Source organism: Thalassophryne amazonica, chromosome 4, assembly GCF_902500255.1.
Source record: "Thalassophryne amazonica chromosome 4, fThaAma1.1, whole genome shotgun sequence".
Taxonomy (NCBI): Eukaryota; Metazoa; Chordata; class Actinopteri; order Batrachoidiformes; family Batrachoididae; genus Thalassophryne; species Thalassophryne amazonica.
Genome location: NC_047106.1, coordinates 122,055,663 through 122,072,468, shown reverse-complemented (window position 1 = coordinate 122,072,468; position 16,806 = coordinate 122,055,663). Strand labels below are relative to the sequence as shown.

Sequence of the window (16,806 nt, the reverse complement as noted above, 5' to 3'; positions counted from 1 at the left end):
ACGTATATCCCAGCAGGGGTCAAATTAGTACGTGTATGTGCTTGTTTTTGCACGTATTATTTGAGCGGTGAACGTAATTTTATACTGCACTAGCACTGGTGCAAGTAACTTTATCCAAGTTTTATCAACTATAAGCACCAGTAGAATGAACCAATAAAGGAATAAATAAGGAAAAAAAAAAAACAATTTCCAGTGTCTTGTCTTGGTCTTCCCTGCATTTTATGACTCTCACACACGGAGTGAGTTGCTGTGCTCTATTTGTTGTGGAAAGCTGACAAACGTCGCCAGCGGCACCGTCCCTGGGTTCACAACATCCTCATGAGACGTTCCCAATTCAGGGTGTTTCATTTGCTGTAGGAGCTGCAGCAAATAACTGGAGCTGCAGGAGCTCCAGTTTGAGGACCTCCTGTCCCGTTTGTGCACGCACATTTAAACAAAGAAAAGAAAAAAAAAAACTGGCTGCCACTGCAGTTCCGCGCTCTCTCTCCCCTCAAACTCTGTCATCATTGTGTTATAAACCAGTCACCATTTGTTTTATTATACATCTGTGTAGTTAATAAATAAAATAATCTTTGAGGACAATTTGTTCACACGCGCATGTGAAAAAAAAACAACTGTCTGCCGCTGCTGCCACTCTCCCCTCAAACTCTCCCCAGAGAGGAAGAGTCTGACACATCTGAGAAGGAGTTTTAAGGTTGATATAAGACTTTTGGTTGTGCAAGTAACTTTTTTTTTTTGGTGCAAGTAATTTTTTGTTACTAGCACCAGTGCAAGTATGTTAAAAAATGTATTTCGACCCCTGCCCAGTGTTCCTAGTGACTGGATAGCCGAAAAGACAATGAGTGTAGGTTGGAGTCTTGATGAAATAGGTTGTGTTCATAAATCTGTCTTCCTCATGTGATCATCTAGTAATTGGTAGATAACATGGTTTTCTTATCAGAAAAAAGAAAGCTGACTTGCCTTGAGATTAAATGTTAAAATTAACAAAAGGACAATCAATTTCCACACAGCTGACTCACAGCTGAATCACAGCTGACATACCATCCCAGTCTCACGTTTTTTTTTTTTTTTTCGTCCTCCCGTCACGAAATGAGTCAAATTTTCATGACGGGTGTTTTTTAAACTCACTATTACTAACCCTACACCTACCCCCAACCCTAACCTTAACCATAACCTAATTCTACTCCTTCCCCCACCCTAACCATAACCACCCCGACCCGACCCCCCCCGCTTCACTTTAAATTTCGTGCAGTCATCACGGAATGAATTAGAATGAATTTGTGCTGCCGTGACGAAAATGAGGCGCTTTTCGTCACAATATCACAAACCAATAGATTAATGTATATTTCGTGCTGCTGAATCACAACTTGCTGTGAAACTGGGTTGGACATACAGTGCATCTAGAAAATATTCACTGCACTTCACTTTTTCCTCATTTTGTCAGGTTACAGCCTTATTCCAAAATGGATATTAATTTTTCCTCAAACTTCTACACACAATGTGCCATAATGACAATGTCAAAGACTTTTTTGTTGTTGTTGTTTTGTTTTTTTTTTTAGATTTTTCTTCATTTATTAAAAAAAAACTACAAAATCGCATGTACCTAAATATTCACAGCCTTTGCCATGGAGTACAAAAGTGAGCTCAGGTGCATCCTGTTGCCACTGACCATCCCTGAGATGTTTCTACAGCTTAACTGGAGTCCACGTGGGGTAAATTCAGTTGATTGGACATGACTTGGAAAATCACACACCTGTCTACATATAAGGCCCCACAGTTAACAGTCCATGTCAAAACACAAACCAAGCATGAAGTAAAAGGAATTGTCTGTAGACATTTGAGACAGGACTGTCTCAAGGTACAAATCTGGGGAAGGGTACAGAAACATTTCTGCTGCTTTGAAGGACCCAATGAACACAGTGGCCTCCATCATCTGTAAATGGAAGAAGTTCAAATCCACCAGGATTCTTCCTGGAGCTGACTACCCATCCAAACTGAGCGATTGGGGCCTTATGCTGCGTTCACACCGGACGCCACGCGACGCCACAAATTCGCATCCCTCGCCTGACGATGGATGCGCCACCATCGCCTGGTGTGTAGCTCTGCTTGATCCACATTCACACCAGACGCCACGCGATGCCACAAATTCATTATTTGCTGCAAGAGCTGCATCTGGATGACAGCCGCTTTCAGCGTTACTTCCGCCTCTCTAGAAACCAGTTTGAGGACCTCCTGTCCCGTTCGCGCGGGCACATGTGAACAAAGAAAAAAAACTGGCTGCTACTGCAGTTCCTCGCTCTCCTCTCCAACTCTGTCATAATTGTGTTATAAACCAGTCACCATATGTTTTATTATACACCTGTGTAGTTAATAAAATTATCTTCACGGACGATTTGTTCACGCAAGAACATGTGAACAAAAAAAAACTGGCTGCTGCTGCAGTTCATCGCTCTCCTCTCCAACTCTGTCATAATTGTTATAAATAAAGGACAAAAGGGACATAAGTCCTGCTCACAGGCTGATTGCCAGAGACAGGGCATGTCCACATGAAGTATAAACTCCAGACATCTCTACGTCACCACATATCCAGTCCCTGATTGGTCATCGTGGTGCATCAAGAGGAAAATTTCAGATTTTTCAACTTGGGGAAGAGGGCAATGCGACGCGATGCAACACGATATCGCACCACAAATGCGCCAATCACTCAAAATCGCTTTATTCGCATCGCTTTATTCGCATCCATCGCGTCACATTGCGTGGCTTGGACTTTTGTGGCGCCACAACGTGTCCTTCCATAGGGATTACATGGCAACCTCTCGCCGCTAATGCCAGTGTGAACGCGGCATTACTCAAGGAGATGACCAAAAAACCCTGATGGTCACTCTGCCAGAGCTCCAGCATTCCTCTGTGGAGAGAGGAGAACCTTCCAGAAGGACAAACATGTCTGCAGCAATCCACCAATCAGTCCTGTATTATAGAATGGCCAGACGGAAGCCATTCCTTCATAAAAGGCACATGGCAGCCCACCTGGAGTTTGAAAAAAGGCACCTGTCAGACTGTCAGACCATGAGAAACAAAATTATCTGGTCTCATCAGACAAAGATTATCTCTTTGGTGTGAATGCCAGATGTCATGTTTGGAGGAAACAAGGCACCATCCCTACAGTGAACCATGATGTTGGCAGCATCATGTTGTGGAGATGTTTTTCGGGACTAAGAACTGAGAGACTGGTCAGGGTTGAGGGGAAGATGAACAGTAGCAATGTACAGATACATCCTGGATGAAAACCTGCTGCAGAGCGCTCTTGACCTCAGACCGTGGTGACAGTTTATCTTTTAGCAGGACAATGACCCTAAGCACACAGCCAAGATATCAAAGGAATGGCTGTGAATGTCCTTGAGTGGCCCAGCTAGAGCCCAGACCTGAATCCAATTGAACATCTCTGGAGAGATCTGACAATGGCTGTGCACCAACACTCCACATCCAACCTGATGGAGCTTGAGAGGTACTGCAAAGAGGAATGGGCAAAACTTCCAAAAGATAGGTGCACCAAGCTTGTGGCATCATATTCCAGAAGACTTGAGGCTGTAATTACTGCCAAAAGTGCACCAACAAAGGAATGAACAAAGGGTGTGAATACTTATACGCATGGGATTTTTTGGATTTTTCAATAAATTTGCAAAAATTTCAAAATAACATTTTTCATGTTGTCGTTATGGGGTGTTGTGAGTATAATTTTGGGGGAAAAGTAGAAAGACTCAACATAACATAATGTGAAAAAAGTGAAGCACTGTGAATACTTGCCGGATGCACGATAAAAGTATCAACACTGAGACATTTTGTGCAGTATTTCCAGAAGGATTTGCTAAAGAGCTGACAACAGAGGCACAATGAGCTAACTGCTCAAAGAGATGAAGTCTGAGTGCCCAATGCCTCCGTTAGTTCCTATGGCAAAAGTGAAGCTTAATCTCCTGTCAGTTTCCCTCAAGCCAGTCTCCCAAGACTCTGAGCTCTCTCACCCATCCATCACCTCAACAGGGACCAAAGGGGCCTCCCAAAGGAATGAGGATCAGAGTAATTTGTATTCATGCTTTAACCGTCATGGCCTAACAATCCCATAGTGAGTCTATCAAATACCTATATCACAACTGTCATCCAAGGGAAATACAAAAATACTACAGAGCAGCAATGTCAGTCTTCTTCAAAGACAAGGAGTGAAGTGAAAACACTATCAACCATGTTTCAATGATGTTGCACACCATCGTTCAGAGGGTGATTTCTAAGTGGAGATTGTCCTTTCACAATACAATGAGTCCCAAATTACATCATCCTGGGTATGACATTAATCTGCAGATGTGTGTCATGGAGACGTAGAAACATATGCAAACATTTTGCTCAAGAAATGCAACACATTACAAGTCCATTTAATTCAAAGATGTACGAGGTCTGTCCATAACGTATAGGTCCTTTTTATTTTTTCAAAAACTATATGGATTTCATTCATATGTTTTTACGTCAGACATGCTTGAACCCTCGTGCGCATGCGTGAGTTTTTCCACGCCTGTCGGTGACGTCATTCGCCTGTGAGCACTCCTTGTGGGAGGAGTCGTCCAGCCCCTCGTCGGAATTCCTTTGTCTGAGAAGTTGTTGAGAGACTGGTGCTTTGTTTGATCAAAATTTTTTCTAAACCTGTGAGACACATCGAAGTGGACACGGTTCGAAAAATTAAGCTGGTTTTCAGTAAAAATTTTAACGGCTGATGAGAGATTTTGAGGTGACACTGTCGCTTTAAGGACTTCCCACAGTGCGAGACGTCGCGCAGCGCTCTCAGGCGGCGTTGTCAGCCTGTTTCAAGCTTAAAACCTCCACATTTCAGGCTCTATTGATCCAGGACGTCGTGAGAGAACAGAGAAGTTTCAGAAGAAGTTGGTTTCAGCATTTTATCCGGATATTCCACTGTTAAAGGAGATTTTTTTAATGAAAGACGTGCGGACGGGTCCGCGTGTCGGCTCGCAGCCGCCGCGACGCTCCGCCACAGGAAAAACACCTCTGTTGGAAGCCTTAAGGACAAGTTGGAACATGTCCAGCTGTTAAACAATTTCTCATATACTCACTCCACTGAAAGCCATCAAAAGCCGCCTGGATTTTACAAATTGTTATCAACACGGAGGTGTTTTTCCTGTGCCGCCGCTCCGCGCCGGCTGCGTCCCGACGCGCGGACCCGTTCATTAAAAAAAATCTCCTTTAACAGTGGAATATCCGGATAAAATGCTGAAACCGACTTCTTCTGAAACTTCTCTGTTCTCTCACGACGTCCTGGATCAATAGAGCCTGAAATGTGGAGGTTTTAAGCTTGAAACAGGCTGATGACGCCGCCTGAGAGCGCAGCGCGACGTCTCGCACCGTGGGAAGTCCTTAAAGCGACAGTGTCACCTCAAAATCTCTCATCAGCCGTTAAAATTTTCACTGAAAACCAGCTTAATTTTTCGAACCATGTCCACTTCGATGTGTCTCACAGGTTTAGAAAAAATTTTGATCAAACAAAGCGCCAGTCTCTCAGCAACTTCTCAGACAAAGGAATTCCAACGAGGGGCTGGACGACTACTCCCACAAGGAGTGCTCACAGGCGAATGACGTCACCGACAGGCGTGGAAAAACTCACGCATGCGCACGAGGGTTCATGCATGTCTGACGTAAAAACATATGAATGAAATCCATATAGTTTTTGAAAAAAAATAAAAAGGACCTATACTTTATGGACAGCCCTCATACATCTTTAATGATATTGGAAGCTAAAAAAACTAAAACAACAGTTCTCATGTCAAAATGGGAATTCCTACACCAAGGCCCAAAAGCCTTATGTTGTATCTCAGCTGAGATGAAGCACATGTGAAGGTGCTGGCTTGGAAATCAATGAGAGACATCGTGTCCTGAACTGGTACTTGTATTTTCCCAGGTAATACACTTGCACATGACACACTGCAAGTACATTACAGTCAATCCAATGTGTATGTTTCACAACTGAACTGCTCTGCAATCCATCATGGCAAAAATAATATAACAAAACCCCTAATATCCAAACTGCTTCTTCATTTATTTGATTGAATTTAATTTTGAAGAAAGAAACACAATAAACAGCTTTTTATAAAGATTGTCAACTCCAATTAGTTCAGCACTGTACCTGTATTCACTTCAAAAATGGCAGATGTAATGACTATGCTGTTTTACTTGTGACTCTGAGGTGTCAATAATGTAAGTTAAATGTTTGATAAAATGGTAGAGAAGGTTGTAGTACACACTCTTGTCCAGTTAGCTACATGTTGCAAGGAAAACCGGTACCGTCTTACCCCTTCATTGCACACATTTGCCGACCCCTGGTATAGGAGATAGACTAAATGGTAAATGGTAACTGGACTGCATTTATATAGCGCTTTTCCATCTGCATCAGTTGCTCAAAGCGCTTTACAGTAATGCCTCACATTCAACCCAATGTGAGGGTGCTGCCGTACAAGGCGCTCACTACACACCGGGAGTAACTAGGGGATTAAGGACCTTGCCCAAGGGCCTTTAGTGATTTTCTGGTCAGGCTGGGATTTGAACCGAGGATCCTCTGGTCTCAAGCCCAACACTTTAACCACTAGATCATCACCTCCCCATTAGACCATTGACTCCCACCACTGATCCTCAGGTACCTCCAAACCTGCATATTTTTCATCTCTACCTACTCTGCCAAACCTTGATTCCTATTAGAAATGTGCATGGCAGGTGGTGACCCTGCTGTTCAGCATCACCTGTCCTACATGTTTCCCAACTCTCCCTGTCCCCCATACTGCAAATTAACTAAGTTAGGTGTGCTCAGCTAAGCAAGATCTAGGAAATAACAGACTTGACAAATCACCGGTGGTTGCAGCAGGTACATGGAAAACCTGCTGGGCAGGCGATCTCCAAGAGGAAGGCTGGTGACCCCAATTTATACAGTAAGGCTATGAGACTGGACTCAAAGTCAAGCACATCTGTCTGCACATCACTTCCATACTGGACCCCAGACATCTAAGGTTGAGACTGATTGCAATCCATCAAAAAAAATAAATAAATAAATAAATAAATCTCGATCATACCTAATTCCAATGTTTGTGGTCAGATGGTTGCATCCATAGAAAATATTGATCAAAAATTATCCTGGACCTGCAACTGACCCCCAAATTAACACTTCTTTGATGCAAGGCTGACCTCACCAGAAAATATAATTGACATAAATGTCTTTTTGAGATACTGGGCTAAGCATCAGATAAATCCACGGCCACCACCGTAGACCTCTCATTGCGTGTGGCTGAAATGAATTCTCTTTAACATCATCACCCCAGTAGTCCCCATTTCACATCAGTCAGCAGAGCTAAAATATTCCCCACTTCATACATTAAGGTAGTTTTTTTCAATGTGCCTCAAAGGAATCTGGAAAACAAATAAAGACCACAGCTTCACAGCATGTCACCATTTTTCACCAGTCAAAATGAACTGTTTTATGTCAGACTTTCTTCACAAGCCTTTGCAAAGAAATCAGGCGGTTGGCTGTGCAATTAACCTGAAAGAGTCTTAACAATGAGCCGTCCATCAAAGTGAACGCGGTGGTTCACGGGAATAAAATACCAACTACGCAGAAATAAATAGCACTAACACAAAAAGAAGTGCACCTCGTTCTGTCTGTTGTCATATTAGAGGAAAGGCCAGCGTGTTATCTGCCACTCAGGAACACGTCATATAAAAGCCATAAAAATAACTGTCAGAATGGAACAACGGCAATGCAGAGCAGAATGACATGCACCCAGCCAGGTTATCACAAAGATACTCACAGTTACAGAAATCTTGTACTGAATAATAGCACATTAAAAAGTTCATGCCGATCAACGATTCAGTGTTCATTTCCCAAATGTTTAATCCAACTAAAATGAGGAATTAGAGCTGGAAAATCTCTTTATCCCACTGCTGAGAATGATATCAATATGGGCTCGTACACCGCCAGGACCTGAGGATGGAGCTGAGCCATAAACAGCCACCTGGTTGCTAACTCAATTCACACTCAATTAAATATCTGTGCAGAATACTGAAGAGGCCGAGCTGCAAAGCATGACCACAGACGTTATTATTCACACAGCCATCATTCTCTCGCTCTTTCTCTCTCCCCTTTATGTGATAATCTATTGGTGGGCGGCTCGGAATATTTTTCTGTTTATGAATTTGGCATTCTTGCGTTTTGTGCAAATGGATGTTAGTGTTGATAGGAACAAGTGGCTGTCCCTGACGGATTACAGCAACAGGGTTTACCGCTGCCTTCGTTTGTTAAAGCCATTCCCACTTGTTTGTGCTCATGTAATGACGGTTCCGTCTGGAACATGTTGTATATCAATCATCCCATCAAAGACAATGGGCACTTATGGCTACGCCCTTTAACCTCAGGGTCAAAGGGCAAATTCTTGTTTTTGCATGTTAAAAGGAATTGCAGCTATTTTAAGCTTTTATCACAATGAAGATGTCCAAAGACATGAGTTAAGGAGTCACTGCGGTTAGCTTTTATTAAAAGCTGTAAAAAGCAATGTGCAGACATATAGTGTTTAATTAGGCTTTGGAAAGTCCTCCCGCTTTCCTCAAAAAAAGACCCGTCCTGGAGGCTTTGGAAATATGTCCACACCCTTGTCCACAATAGGTTTCCCAAATGAATCCCAAGGGAACTGGCTAATCCTCATATTCTCCACAAGCAGAGGGATCATCTCAGTGTAAATCAGATAGTGCTTTTGATCAAAGCGTCCAACCAGTCCTGACCGCGTAATGCCATAAAGAGCCTAGCAACATCAGCAGCTCGGTTCTTATTCAGCTCCACACAGCTTAATAAAAATGATGTTCCAGAGTAGAAGAATGTAAAATGATCATCAACGTAATGAAGGCTTTGGTGTCACAAAGAGGCAAGTCCAGCTGGAATGATGACTTGATAAACTGAGTTGTCCATCAGCAGGAAAACAACGGTTCCTGGTTCATCATCTCAAGGGTCTTTTAATATGAAATGCAACTCTAAACTTTTATACAGCCACAACCAGCAGAAACTGTATGGGAGAAACCAAATGTCCAAATGTGATGGACTGGACATTAAACAGACTTGAACTTGCCAGTCAGTCCCCCTGAGACCCTGTGTGACTCATGTAGGTCACTATCCGGATGGTTCACAGCGAGTGAGTGGGCGTGTCAATGGTGTTTCCAGGATACAACTCGTAGAAAACTGGAAAATACCAATATCAGAAAGTGGAGAGGAAAGGCCATGTACACAGAGATTTTGTTCTACAAATTCAAAGAATGGCAACAGCGATTTCTGTAATGCATTTTTTGGTATGTCCTGCCTCTGAAACATTCTATCGAGGTGCCACCCCTCACTTGTAACAAATTAAGTATTTCCAGTGGGTGAGCTTGCTTCTGATGTAGACAATGTCCTGTTTTATTATATGGCTGCGATGCTACGCACGCTCTGATTGGATGATTACCCATCAGATACGTTCCCATATTGTACCGGTTGCCAACTGCAATGTGTATTTTTGTTAGAAACCAGGAAGCTAAAAGTAAGATTAGAAAAACGAAGTCAGACATGACCGTACTCAATAAATATCTAAACAGCATTGGAAAAAAAAAACACAGATTGAAAGCTTACCAGCTAATGACCGAATCATCTGTTAGCAAGTTCTTCATGGAGGTGAAGCGAACAGGTCTGACTACAAGTCCAAAACTGTCAGCAGCTTTCGGATTTGGGCGATACCATAAGTTTGCCTGTTTTTATATATATATGAGCAAGAAACATCTCCTGGATGCACTGGGACACTTCATCAGTGATGTATCCTGGGGTCACCGAGTGTTTCGGGTCTCACAACATCAGACAGCCTCGCCCAGGCGACACATCCAGGGATGATCAGGCCCTGGCTGGGTCGCCGATTATATACATATATATATATATATATATATATATATATATATATATATATATATATATACAACCCCTGGCAAAAATTATGGAATCACTGGCCTCGGAGGATGTTCATTCAGTTGTTTAATTTTGTAGAAAAAAAGCAGATCACAGACATGACATAAAACTAAAGTCATTTCAAATGGCAACTTTCTGGCTTTAAGAAACACTATAAGAAATCAAGAAAAAAAGATTGTGGCAGTCAGTAACGGTTTCTTTTTTAGACCAAGCAGAGGAAAAAAATATGGAATCACTCAATTCTGAGGAAAAAATTATGGAATCACCCTGTAAATTTTCATCCCCAAAACTAACACCTGCATCATATCAGATCTGCTCGTTAGTCTGCATCTAAAAAGGAGTGATCACACCTTGGACAGCTGTTGCACCAAGTGGACTGACATGAATCATGGCTCCAACACGAGAGATGTCAATTGAAACAAAGGAGAGGATTATCAAACTCTTAAAAGAGGGTAAATCATCACACAATGTTGCAAAAGATGTTGGTTGTTCACAGTCAGCTGTGTCTAAACTCTGGACCAAATACAAACAACATGGGAAGGTTGTTAAAGGCAAACATACTGGTAGACCAAGGAAGACATCAAAGCGTCAAGACAGAAAACTTAAAGCAGTATGTCTCAAAAATCGAAAAATGCACAACAAAACAAATGAAGAACGAATGGGAGGAAACTGGAGTCAACGTCTGTGACCAAACTGTAAGAAACCGCCTAAAGGAAATGGGATTTACATACAGAAAAGCTAAACAAAAGCCATCATTAACACCTAAACAGAAAAAAAAACAAGGTTACAATGGGCTAAGGAAAAGCAATCGTGGACGACTGGATGAAAGTCATATTCAGTGATGAATCTCGAATCTGCATTGGGCAAGGTGATGATGCTGGAACGTTTGTTTGGTGCCTTTCCAATGAGATTTACAAAGATGACTGCCTGAAGAGAACATGTAAATTTCCACAGTCATTGATGATATGGGGCTGCATGTCAGGTAAAGGCACTGGGGAGATGGCTGTCATTACATCATCAATAAATGCACAAGTTTACGTTGATATTTTGGACAATTGAAAGGATGTTTGGGGATGATGAAATCATTTTTCAAGATGATAATGCATCTTGCCATAGAGCAAAAACTGTGAAAACATTCCTTGCAAAAAGACACATAGGGTCAATGTCATGGCATAGGGTCAATGTCAATGAGCAGATCTGATTTGATGCAGGTGTTAGTTTGGGGGATGAAAATTTACAGGGTGATTCCATAATTTATTCCTCAGAATTGAGTGATTCCATATTTTTTTCCTCTGCTTGGTCTAAAAAAGTAACCGTTACTGACTGTCACAATCTTTTTTCTTGATTTCTTATAGTGTTTCTTAAAGCCAGAAAGTTGCCATTTGAAATGACTTTAGTTTTGTGTCATGTCTGTGATCTGCTTTTTTTCTACAAAATTAAACAACTGAATGAACATCATCCAAGGGATGTGACACTATACTTTGTCATATGGTACTGGAGTACTTTATTCACAGTACTCAGTTTGAGCTCAAGAGCATAGCCAAGTTTAATTTGCTTAATATGCATGAATGAGGTCAGTGGGCGGGGCTTGAAACATACTTCATTGCCATTTTTTTTTTTTTTTTTGAACAGAATGTCCATTGAGGCTTTTTTCCCATTTTTTACTGAACAATTATTTGTGGAAAAAAAACAGCAGATGATTCTTCTAAGCTTAAAATAGCCCTGGAAATTATCTTTAAAGCTAGTCTCTGAAGAATAATTTGGCAGGTGAGACAGCTGGATGGGAAATCAAGACTTAACTTTTTGGATGAAGGGAACTGATGAGATTTTTCATTATTTCATGACATTCTGGAGACTAATTAGTAATCAATTCACAAACAAATCAGCAGTTGACTCAATAAAGGGAATAAAGCATGCTATATGACATCACATCAATGTAACATGTCGGTGGTGTCAAAGAAAATGATGGCATCACTGTCATTGACAATGTGACATATCTTGACCACAACTGACCCCCTTTAATAAAGTCCCAACAACAGGCGCCAGACAGAACTTTTTCGCTGAGGATGTAAACAAGGCTGTAAACTTTCACTTAAACCCAGTTAATCTTAAAACCACACATAATGGACCACAGACAGAAACACAAGCGCACACAGTGTTAGTCGTTTTCCTGCTGGGGTGCTTTGTTTGCCAGTTAAAAGGATGTCAAAATAAACACAGTAATGCCACACCTCAAAATGGAGCCAAAAAGCTTATTAACATGTTGTAACAAGCAAACAATTTGAAGAGCTTGAAGCTGTTTAAATGACCTACTTATGCAATGAAAATCTGTTTGTTTGTGGGTTGGAGGGGGGACGGGGGTACTGACACATATCTAATTCTTCTGATTAGCCCCAAACTCAAATTTTTGTCTCTGCGATACTGTATTTAGGTTATTTACTTCCACATTAGGCTATGGTAACATTGCCTGCTAAAGTCATCAGGAACAGGTTTTTTGTTTGTTTTCTTGCCAGGTCCAATCTCTTTTCTTGTTGGTGGTTCACATTTGAATTTGACCCAAGATTTTTTTTTTTTTTAAATACATATATATGTATTTTTTAAAGAAAAAAATTATATACATATATATATATACATATATATATATACGAGGTCTATTAGATAATAAACCGACACTTATTTTTTTTTTTAACTATATGGATCTGAATGACATGCGATTACACCAATCATGCTTGAACCCTCGTGCGCATGCGTTGAGTTTTTTCACGCGTCGGTGACGTCATTTCCCTGTGGGCAGGCCTTGAGTGAGATGTGGTCCCGCCCTCTCGGCTGAATTCCTTTGTTTCACACGCTGCTCGAGACGGCGCGCGTTGCTTTATCAACATTTTTTCTGGACCTGTGAGGAATATCCGAGTGGACACTATTCGAGAAATTAAGCTGGTTTTCGGTGAAAAGTTTAACGGCTGATGAGAGATTATGGGGTGTTTCTGTCGCTGTAAGGACTTCCCACAGAGCAGGACGTCATGCAGCGCTTCCAGGCGCCGTCGTCGGCCTGTTTCGAGCTGAAAACATCCTAATTTAAGGCTTAATTCACCCAGGACGTCGTGAGAGAACAGAGAAGATTCAGAAGAGGCCGGCATGAGGACTTTATGTGGACATTCCACTGTTTAAGGACATTTTTTAATGAAAGACGTGCGCGCAAATTCGCCAAGTCGTTTCTGTGACGACTCAGCGAATCTGCGTGTGCCGCGACAGGAAAATCACCTCCGTTGAAAACCATTTGTAAAATTCAGGCGGCTTTTGATGGCTTTCAACAAGTGAGTAACTGAGAAATTGTTTAACAGCTTGGGCATGTTCCAACTTGCCCGTTAAGGTTTCCAACGGAGGTGTTTTTCCTGTCGCGACCCCCCGCGGTCGGGTCCGGCCGACATGCGACTCTGTCCGCACGTTCTTTCATTACAAAATGTCCGTTAACAATGGAATGTACGAATAAACTCCTCACGCCGACTTCTTCTGAAAGTTCTCTGTTCTCTGACGACTTCCTGGGTGAACAGAGCCTGAAATGTGGAAGTTTTCAACCTGAAACGGTGAGACGCTGCCGCCTCGAAGCACAGATCGCCGTCAGGCGCCATGGGCCATCCTTACAGCGACACTACCAGACCAAAATCTCTCATCAGCCGTTAAAATATTTACCGAAAACCAGCTGAATTTATCGAATGGTGTCCACTCAGTTGTGCCTTACAGTTTCGACTCCTCACTCAAAGACTGCCCACAGGCGAATGACGTAACCGACAGGTGTGAAAAAACTCTTGCATGCCCACGAGGGTTCAAGCATGTCTGATGTAATCACACGTGATTCAAATCCATATGGTTTTCGAAAAAAATAATAAGGTCGGATACTTTTCTAATAGACCTTGTATATGCCGATTTGGGGGGGCGCATATGATGCAGTTGTGATCTGTTCCCAAGTACACTAAAAAAAAAAAGTCCCACCTCTTTTATATTAAATTACATTGCATTGATGGACTTTGTTTTAGTTGGAGTTACATATGTTTTTTATTCAATGGAAACTCTACCCAAAATTTAAAATAGTTTATTGAACAAGCTTTTTTCTTTCCATGTTCTTTCTTTTTGTCATTATAAACATGCCAGATCAACATTTCTTTTCTTAAATATAAGCCAATCATGTGAAAAAATGACCTATTTTTTTTTACTGTAACTGCAAAAAAAAAAAAAAAAAAAAAAAAGAGGCCGGGTGGGGACAAGTCTGAGAAAATATCAGCTCTGTTGTATAAAGGCAAATGTGGCCATACAGGCTCCTTCAAGTACTGATGTGAACAAAGCCCCTGTGTGTTCCTGGATGTCAGATCAGATACAAGTCATTTAAAAACAGAATTTTGATCAGTCAAACTCTTCACTTAAGCCCACAACGTAAACATGTAGGCTACAATACATCCCACTGTTATTTATTATTACTATTATTACTATTATTATTGTTGCTGCTAATGGCTGCGTAGATTTTATATGCAACCGGCGCAATGTCTCAAATATAAGAAAAAGAAATGTCACCATATGGTCAGAAAAAGCTAAGACTTTCAAGTATACTTGCTTACATGATCAAAATTATTTTGAATTACGCAATAATTTATTTATTTATGTATGTTCAATAAGAGGCAGGGCCGCGGGTTCCACTTATTATTCAGCAGCAGTGCGGCTGGGAGCTGCTGACATTACAATGAGATATTGGAAAACTTGGGAGATCCTGCACGGTTCGCGCACATCGCCATCTGCCTGCTGTCCGGGTAACTTCAACGTTTTGCAAAGCCATTCCTTAACCCCTTTCCGCGCATCGAAGCGTGAAAAACATTGATCGATTTCATGCAAAACACACCAAAGTGCAGTCACTCACGCACGAAACCCAGTCTGCGTTTACGCAAAATCAAACATCCACAGTGACGCACCGCACGCACGCACGGCTTACCTTGAATGTGCACAGCCAACACGAGTATCCATATCTCCGCGCGCATCGCCATGGCACCGCCAACTATCCGGCTCTTCTCTGCCAACCTGCGTGAATGAACTAGTCCGCTTCCTTCACTGAGCTGCAGGACACTTGCGCAAAACTCGAAGATCGGCGGTGCGCTCCTCCGTGCCAAAGCATCAATTTATGTCGCCGGTGGGAGACTTTGAGCAAAGTAACCGGGAATGCGTCCCCCCACCCCGAAATGAGGTCCAGGCAGGCTGCGTTTGGTGATGGAGTTGGTTTCAAAGGCGCGCTCCTAGTTTAACCGTACACTCCTTTGTCGCTCCATCCACCGCCGCGGCTGCACAACTCTCTTTCTCTCTCTCGCTCTCTCACTCTCTCCCTCTCCCCTCCGGCGCCGTGGATCAGGGGGAATAGTGGGCGGGAGGTCCGTGATCGATGCTGCGCCCGTTAAGTTTCCAACACTTGGAGAGTTCCTCCGGACAACCGTCGCCTTTTCTTCCGTCCGCGGCTGATACCGCACCAAACAATCTGCTGGCTGCGTCCCCCCCAACCCTTTTTTGTTTTTCTTTTTTTGTTTTACTTCCACAAGTTGTGGCTTTGTGCAGCCACGGTCAGTCCCGGACAGATCAGTCTAGAAGCGTTCTTTGTTTTTGGATGAAACCACATGCAGCGAAGCGCACCGCCCTGCTGCTCCGCTTCCACACTGTGTTCCCGACAATCGCTCAAGCCTGGGAGAGATCGGGATCGGGTGACGTTAGGAGAGGGAGGAGCCTGGGCTGTCCTGTCCAGGAGAGGGGAAAAAAAAAAATTCCCATCATCCCTCCGTGTGTACTGGACACACGAAGTGTTTCCTGCGCGTTCTGAGCAGAAAGCGCTAAAACTGTTCGCCCAACACTGTTAGGAGGGTTACAATAAAAATGCATTAGTGACAGAAAAAATGCAAGCCATAAGAAATGTACTGTCAATAAAATGCCTTTTTTTTTTAAGAGTATTACGTAAGAGAACTATTCCAGAAAAAGCTCCCCACAGTTGAAGAACAGCAGCAGTTTCATACCATCAACCCAGCTGAATCTTTTCTTTTTTGTTTGTTTTACCATACACACACACACACACACACACACACACACACACACACACACACACACACACACACACACATATAGAGAGAGAGAGAGAGAGAGAGAGTTTCATTCCATCACTATCTAGTCAGCGAATGACTTACTAAAATCTTAAAATTTTGCCATAGCATGAATACTTTCCTTTGTGGATTTTGAACAGTTTTTTACTAGGAGGGTCCCATCACACTTAGTAAAAATGAGTAAGACTCAAGCCGACCCAGGCGGAATGTCAAAAAAAGCAACATTTGTGCAACAAGAGTGCCATAAGAATTGTAAAGACAGCCCTCCAGCTACTGTGCTTTGACTCATCCTGAATGATCAGTGCACACGCCGTGCGCAATAAGCTTCTGAATGCAGTCAAATGTACAGTGGTATGTAAAAGTTTGGGCACCCCTGATGACTTCCATGATTTTCCTTTATAAATCATTGGTTGTTTGGATCTCGACTGGACTGCTGCAATATTTTATTTTCTGGTTAACTGCAGTCCAGCATCAGGGGTCTCCAAATGGTTCAAAATGCTGCTGCCAGAGTTCTGACACAAAGCAGAAAGTTCAACCACATTACACAAATTTTGGCATCTCTTCACTGGCTTCCTGTCCCAGTGAGATCAGATTTTAAGGTTCTGCTACGAGCCTATAAAATAGTTCACAGACTGGCACCTCCCTACCTAGCTGACCTAATTAAAC

General features: G+C 42.4%; 1 protein-coding gene across 1 annotated transcript in view; it reads right to left on the bottom strand.

Annotated features, from left to right (window-relative positions):
- The window catches only part of nectin1b (nectin cell adhesion molecule 1b), a 1,042,283-nt gene extending 1,026,499 nt beyond the window's left edge, over positions 1–15,784 (bottom strand). Inside the window, 1 exon segment of the mRNA XM_034168488.1 lies at positions 14,997–15,784. Within this exon segment, the coding sequence (XP_034024379.1) occupies positions 14,997–15,048 (52 nt within the window). The 5' untranslated portion in view covers positions 15,049–15,784.
- Positions 15,785–16,806: the final 1,022 nt, after the last annotated feature.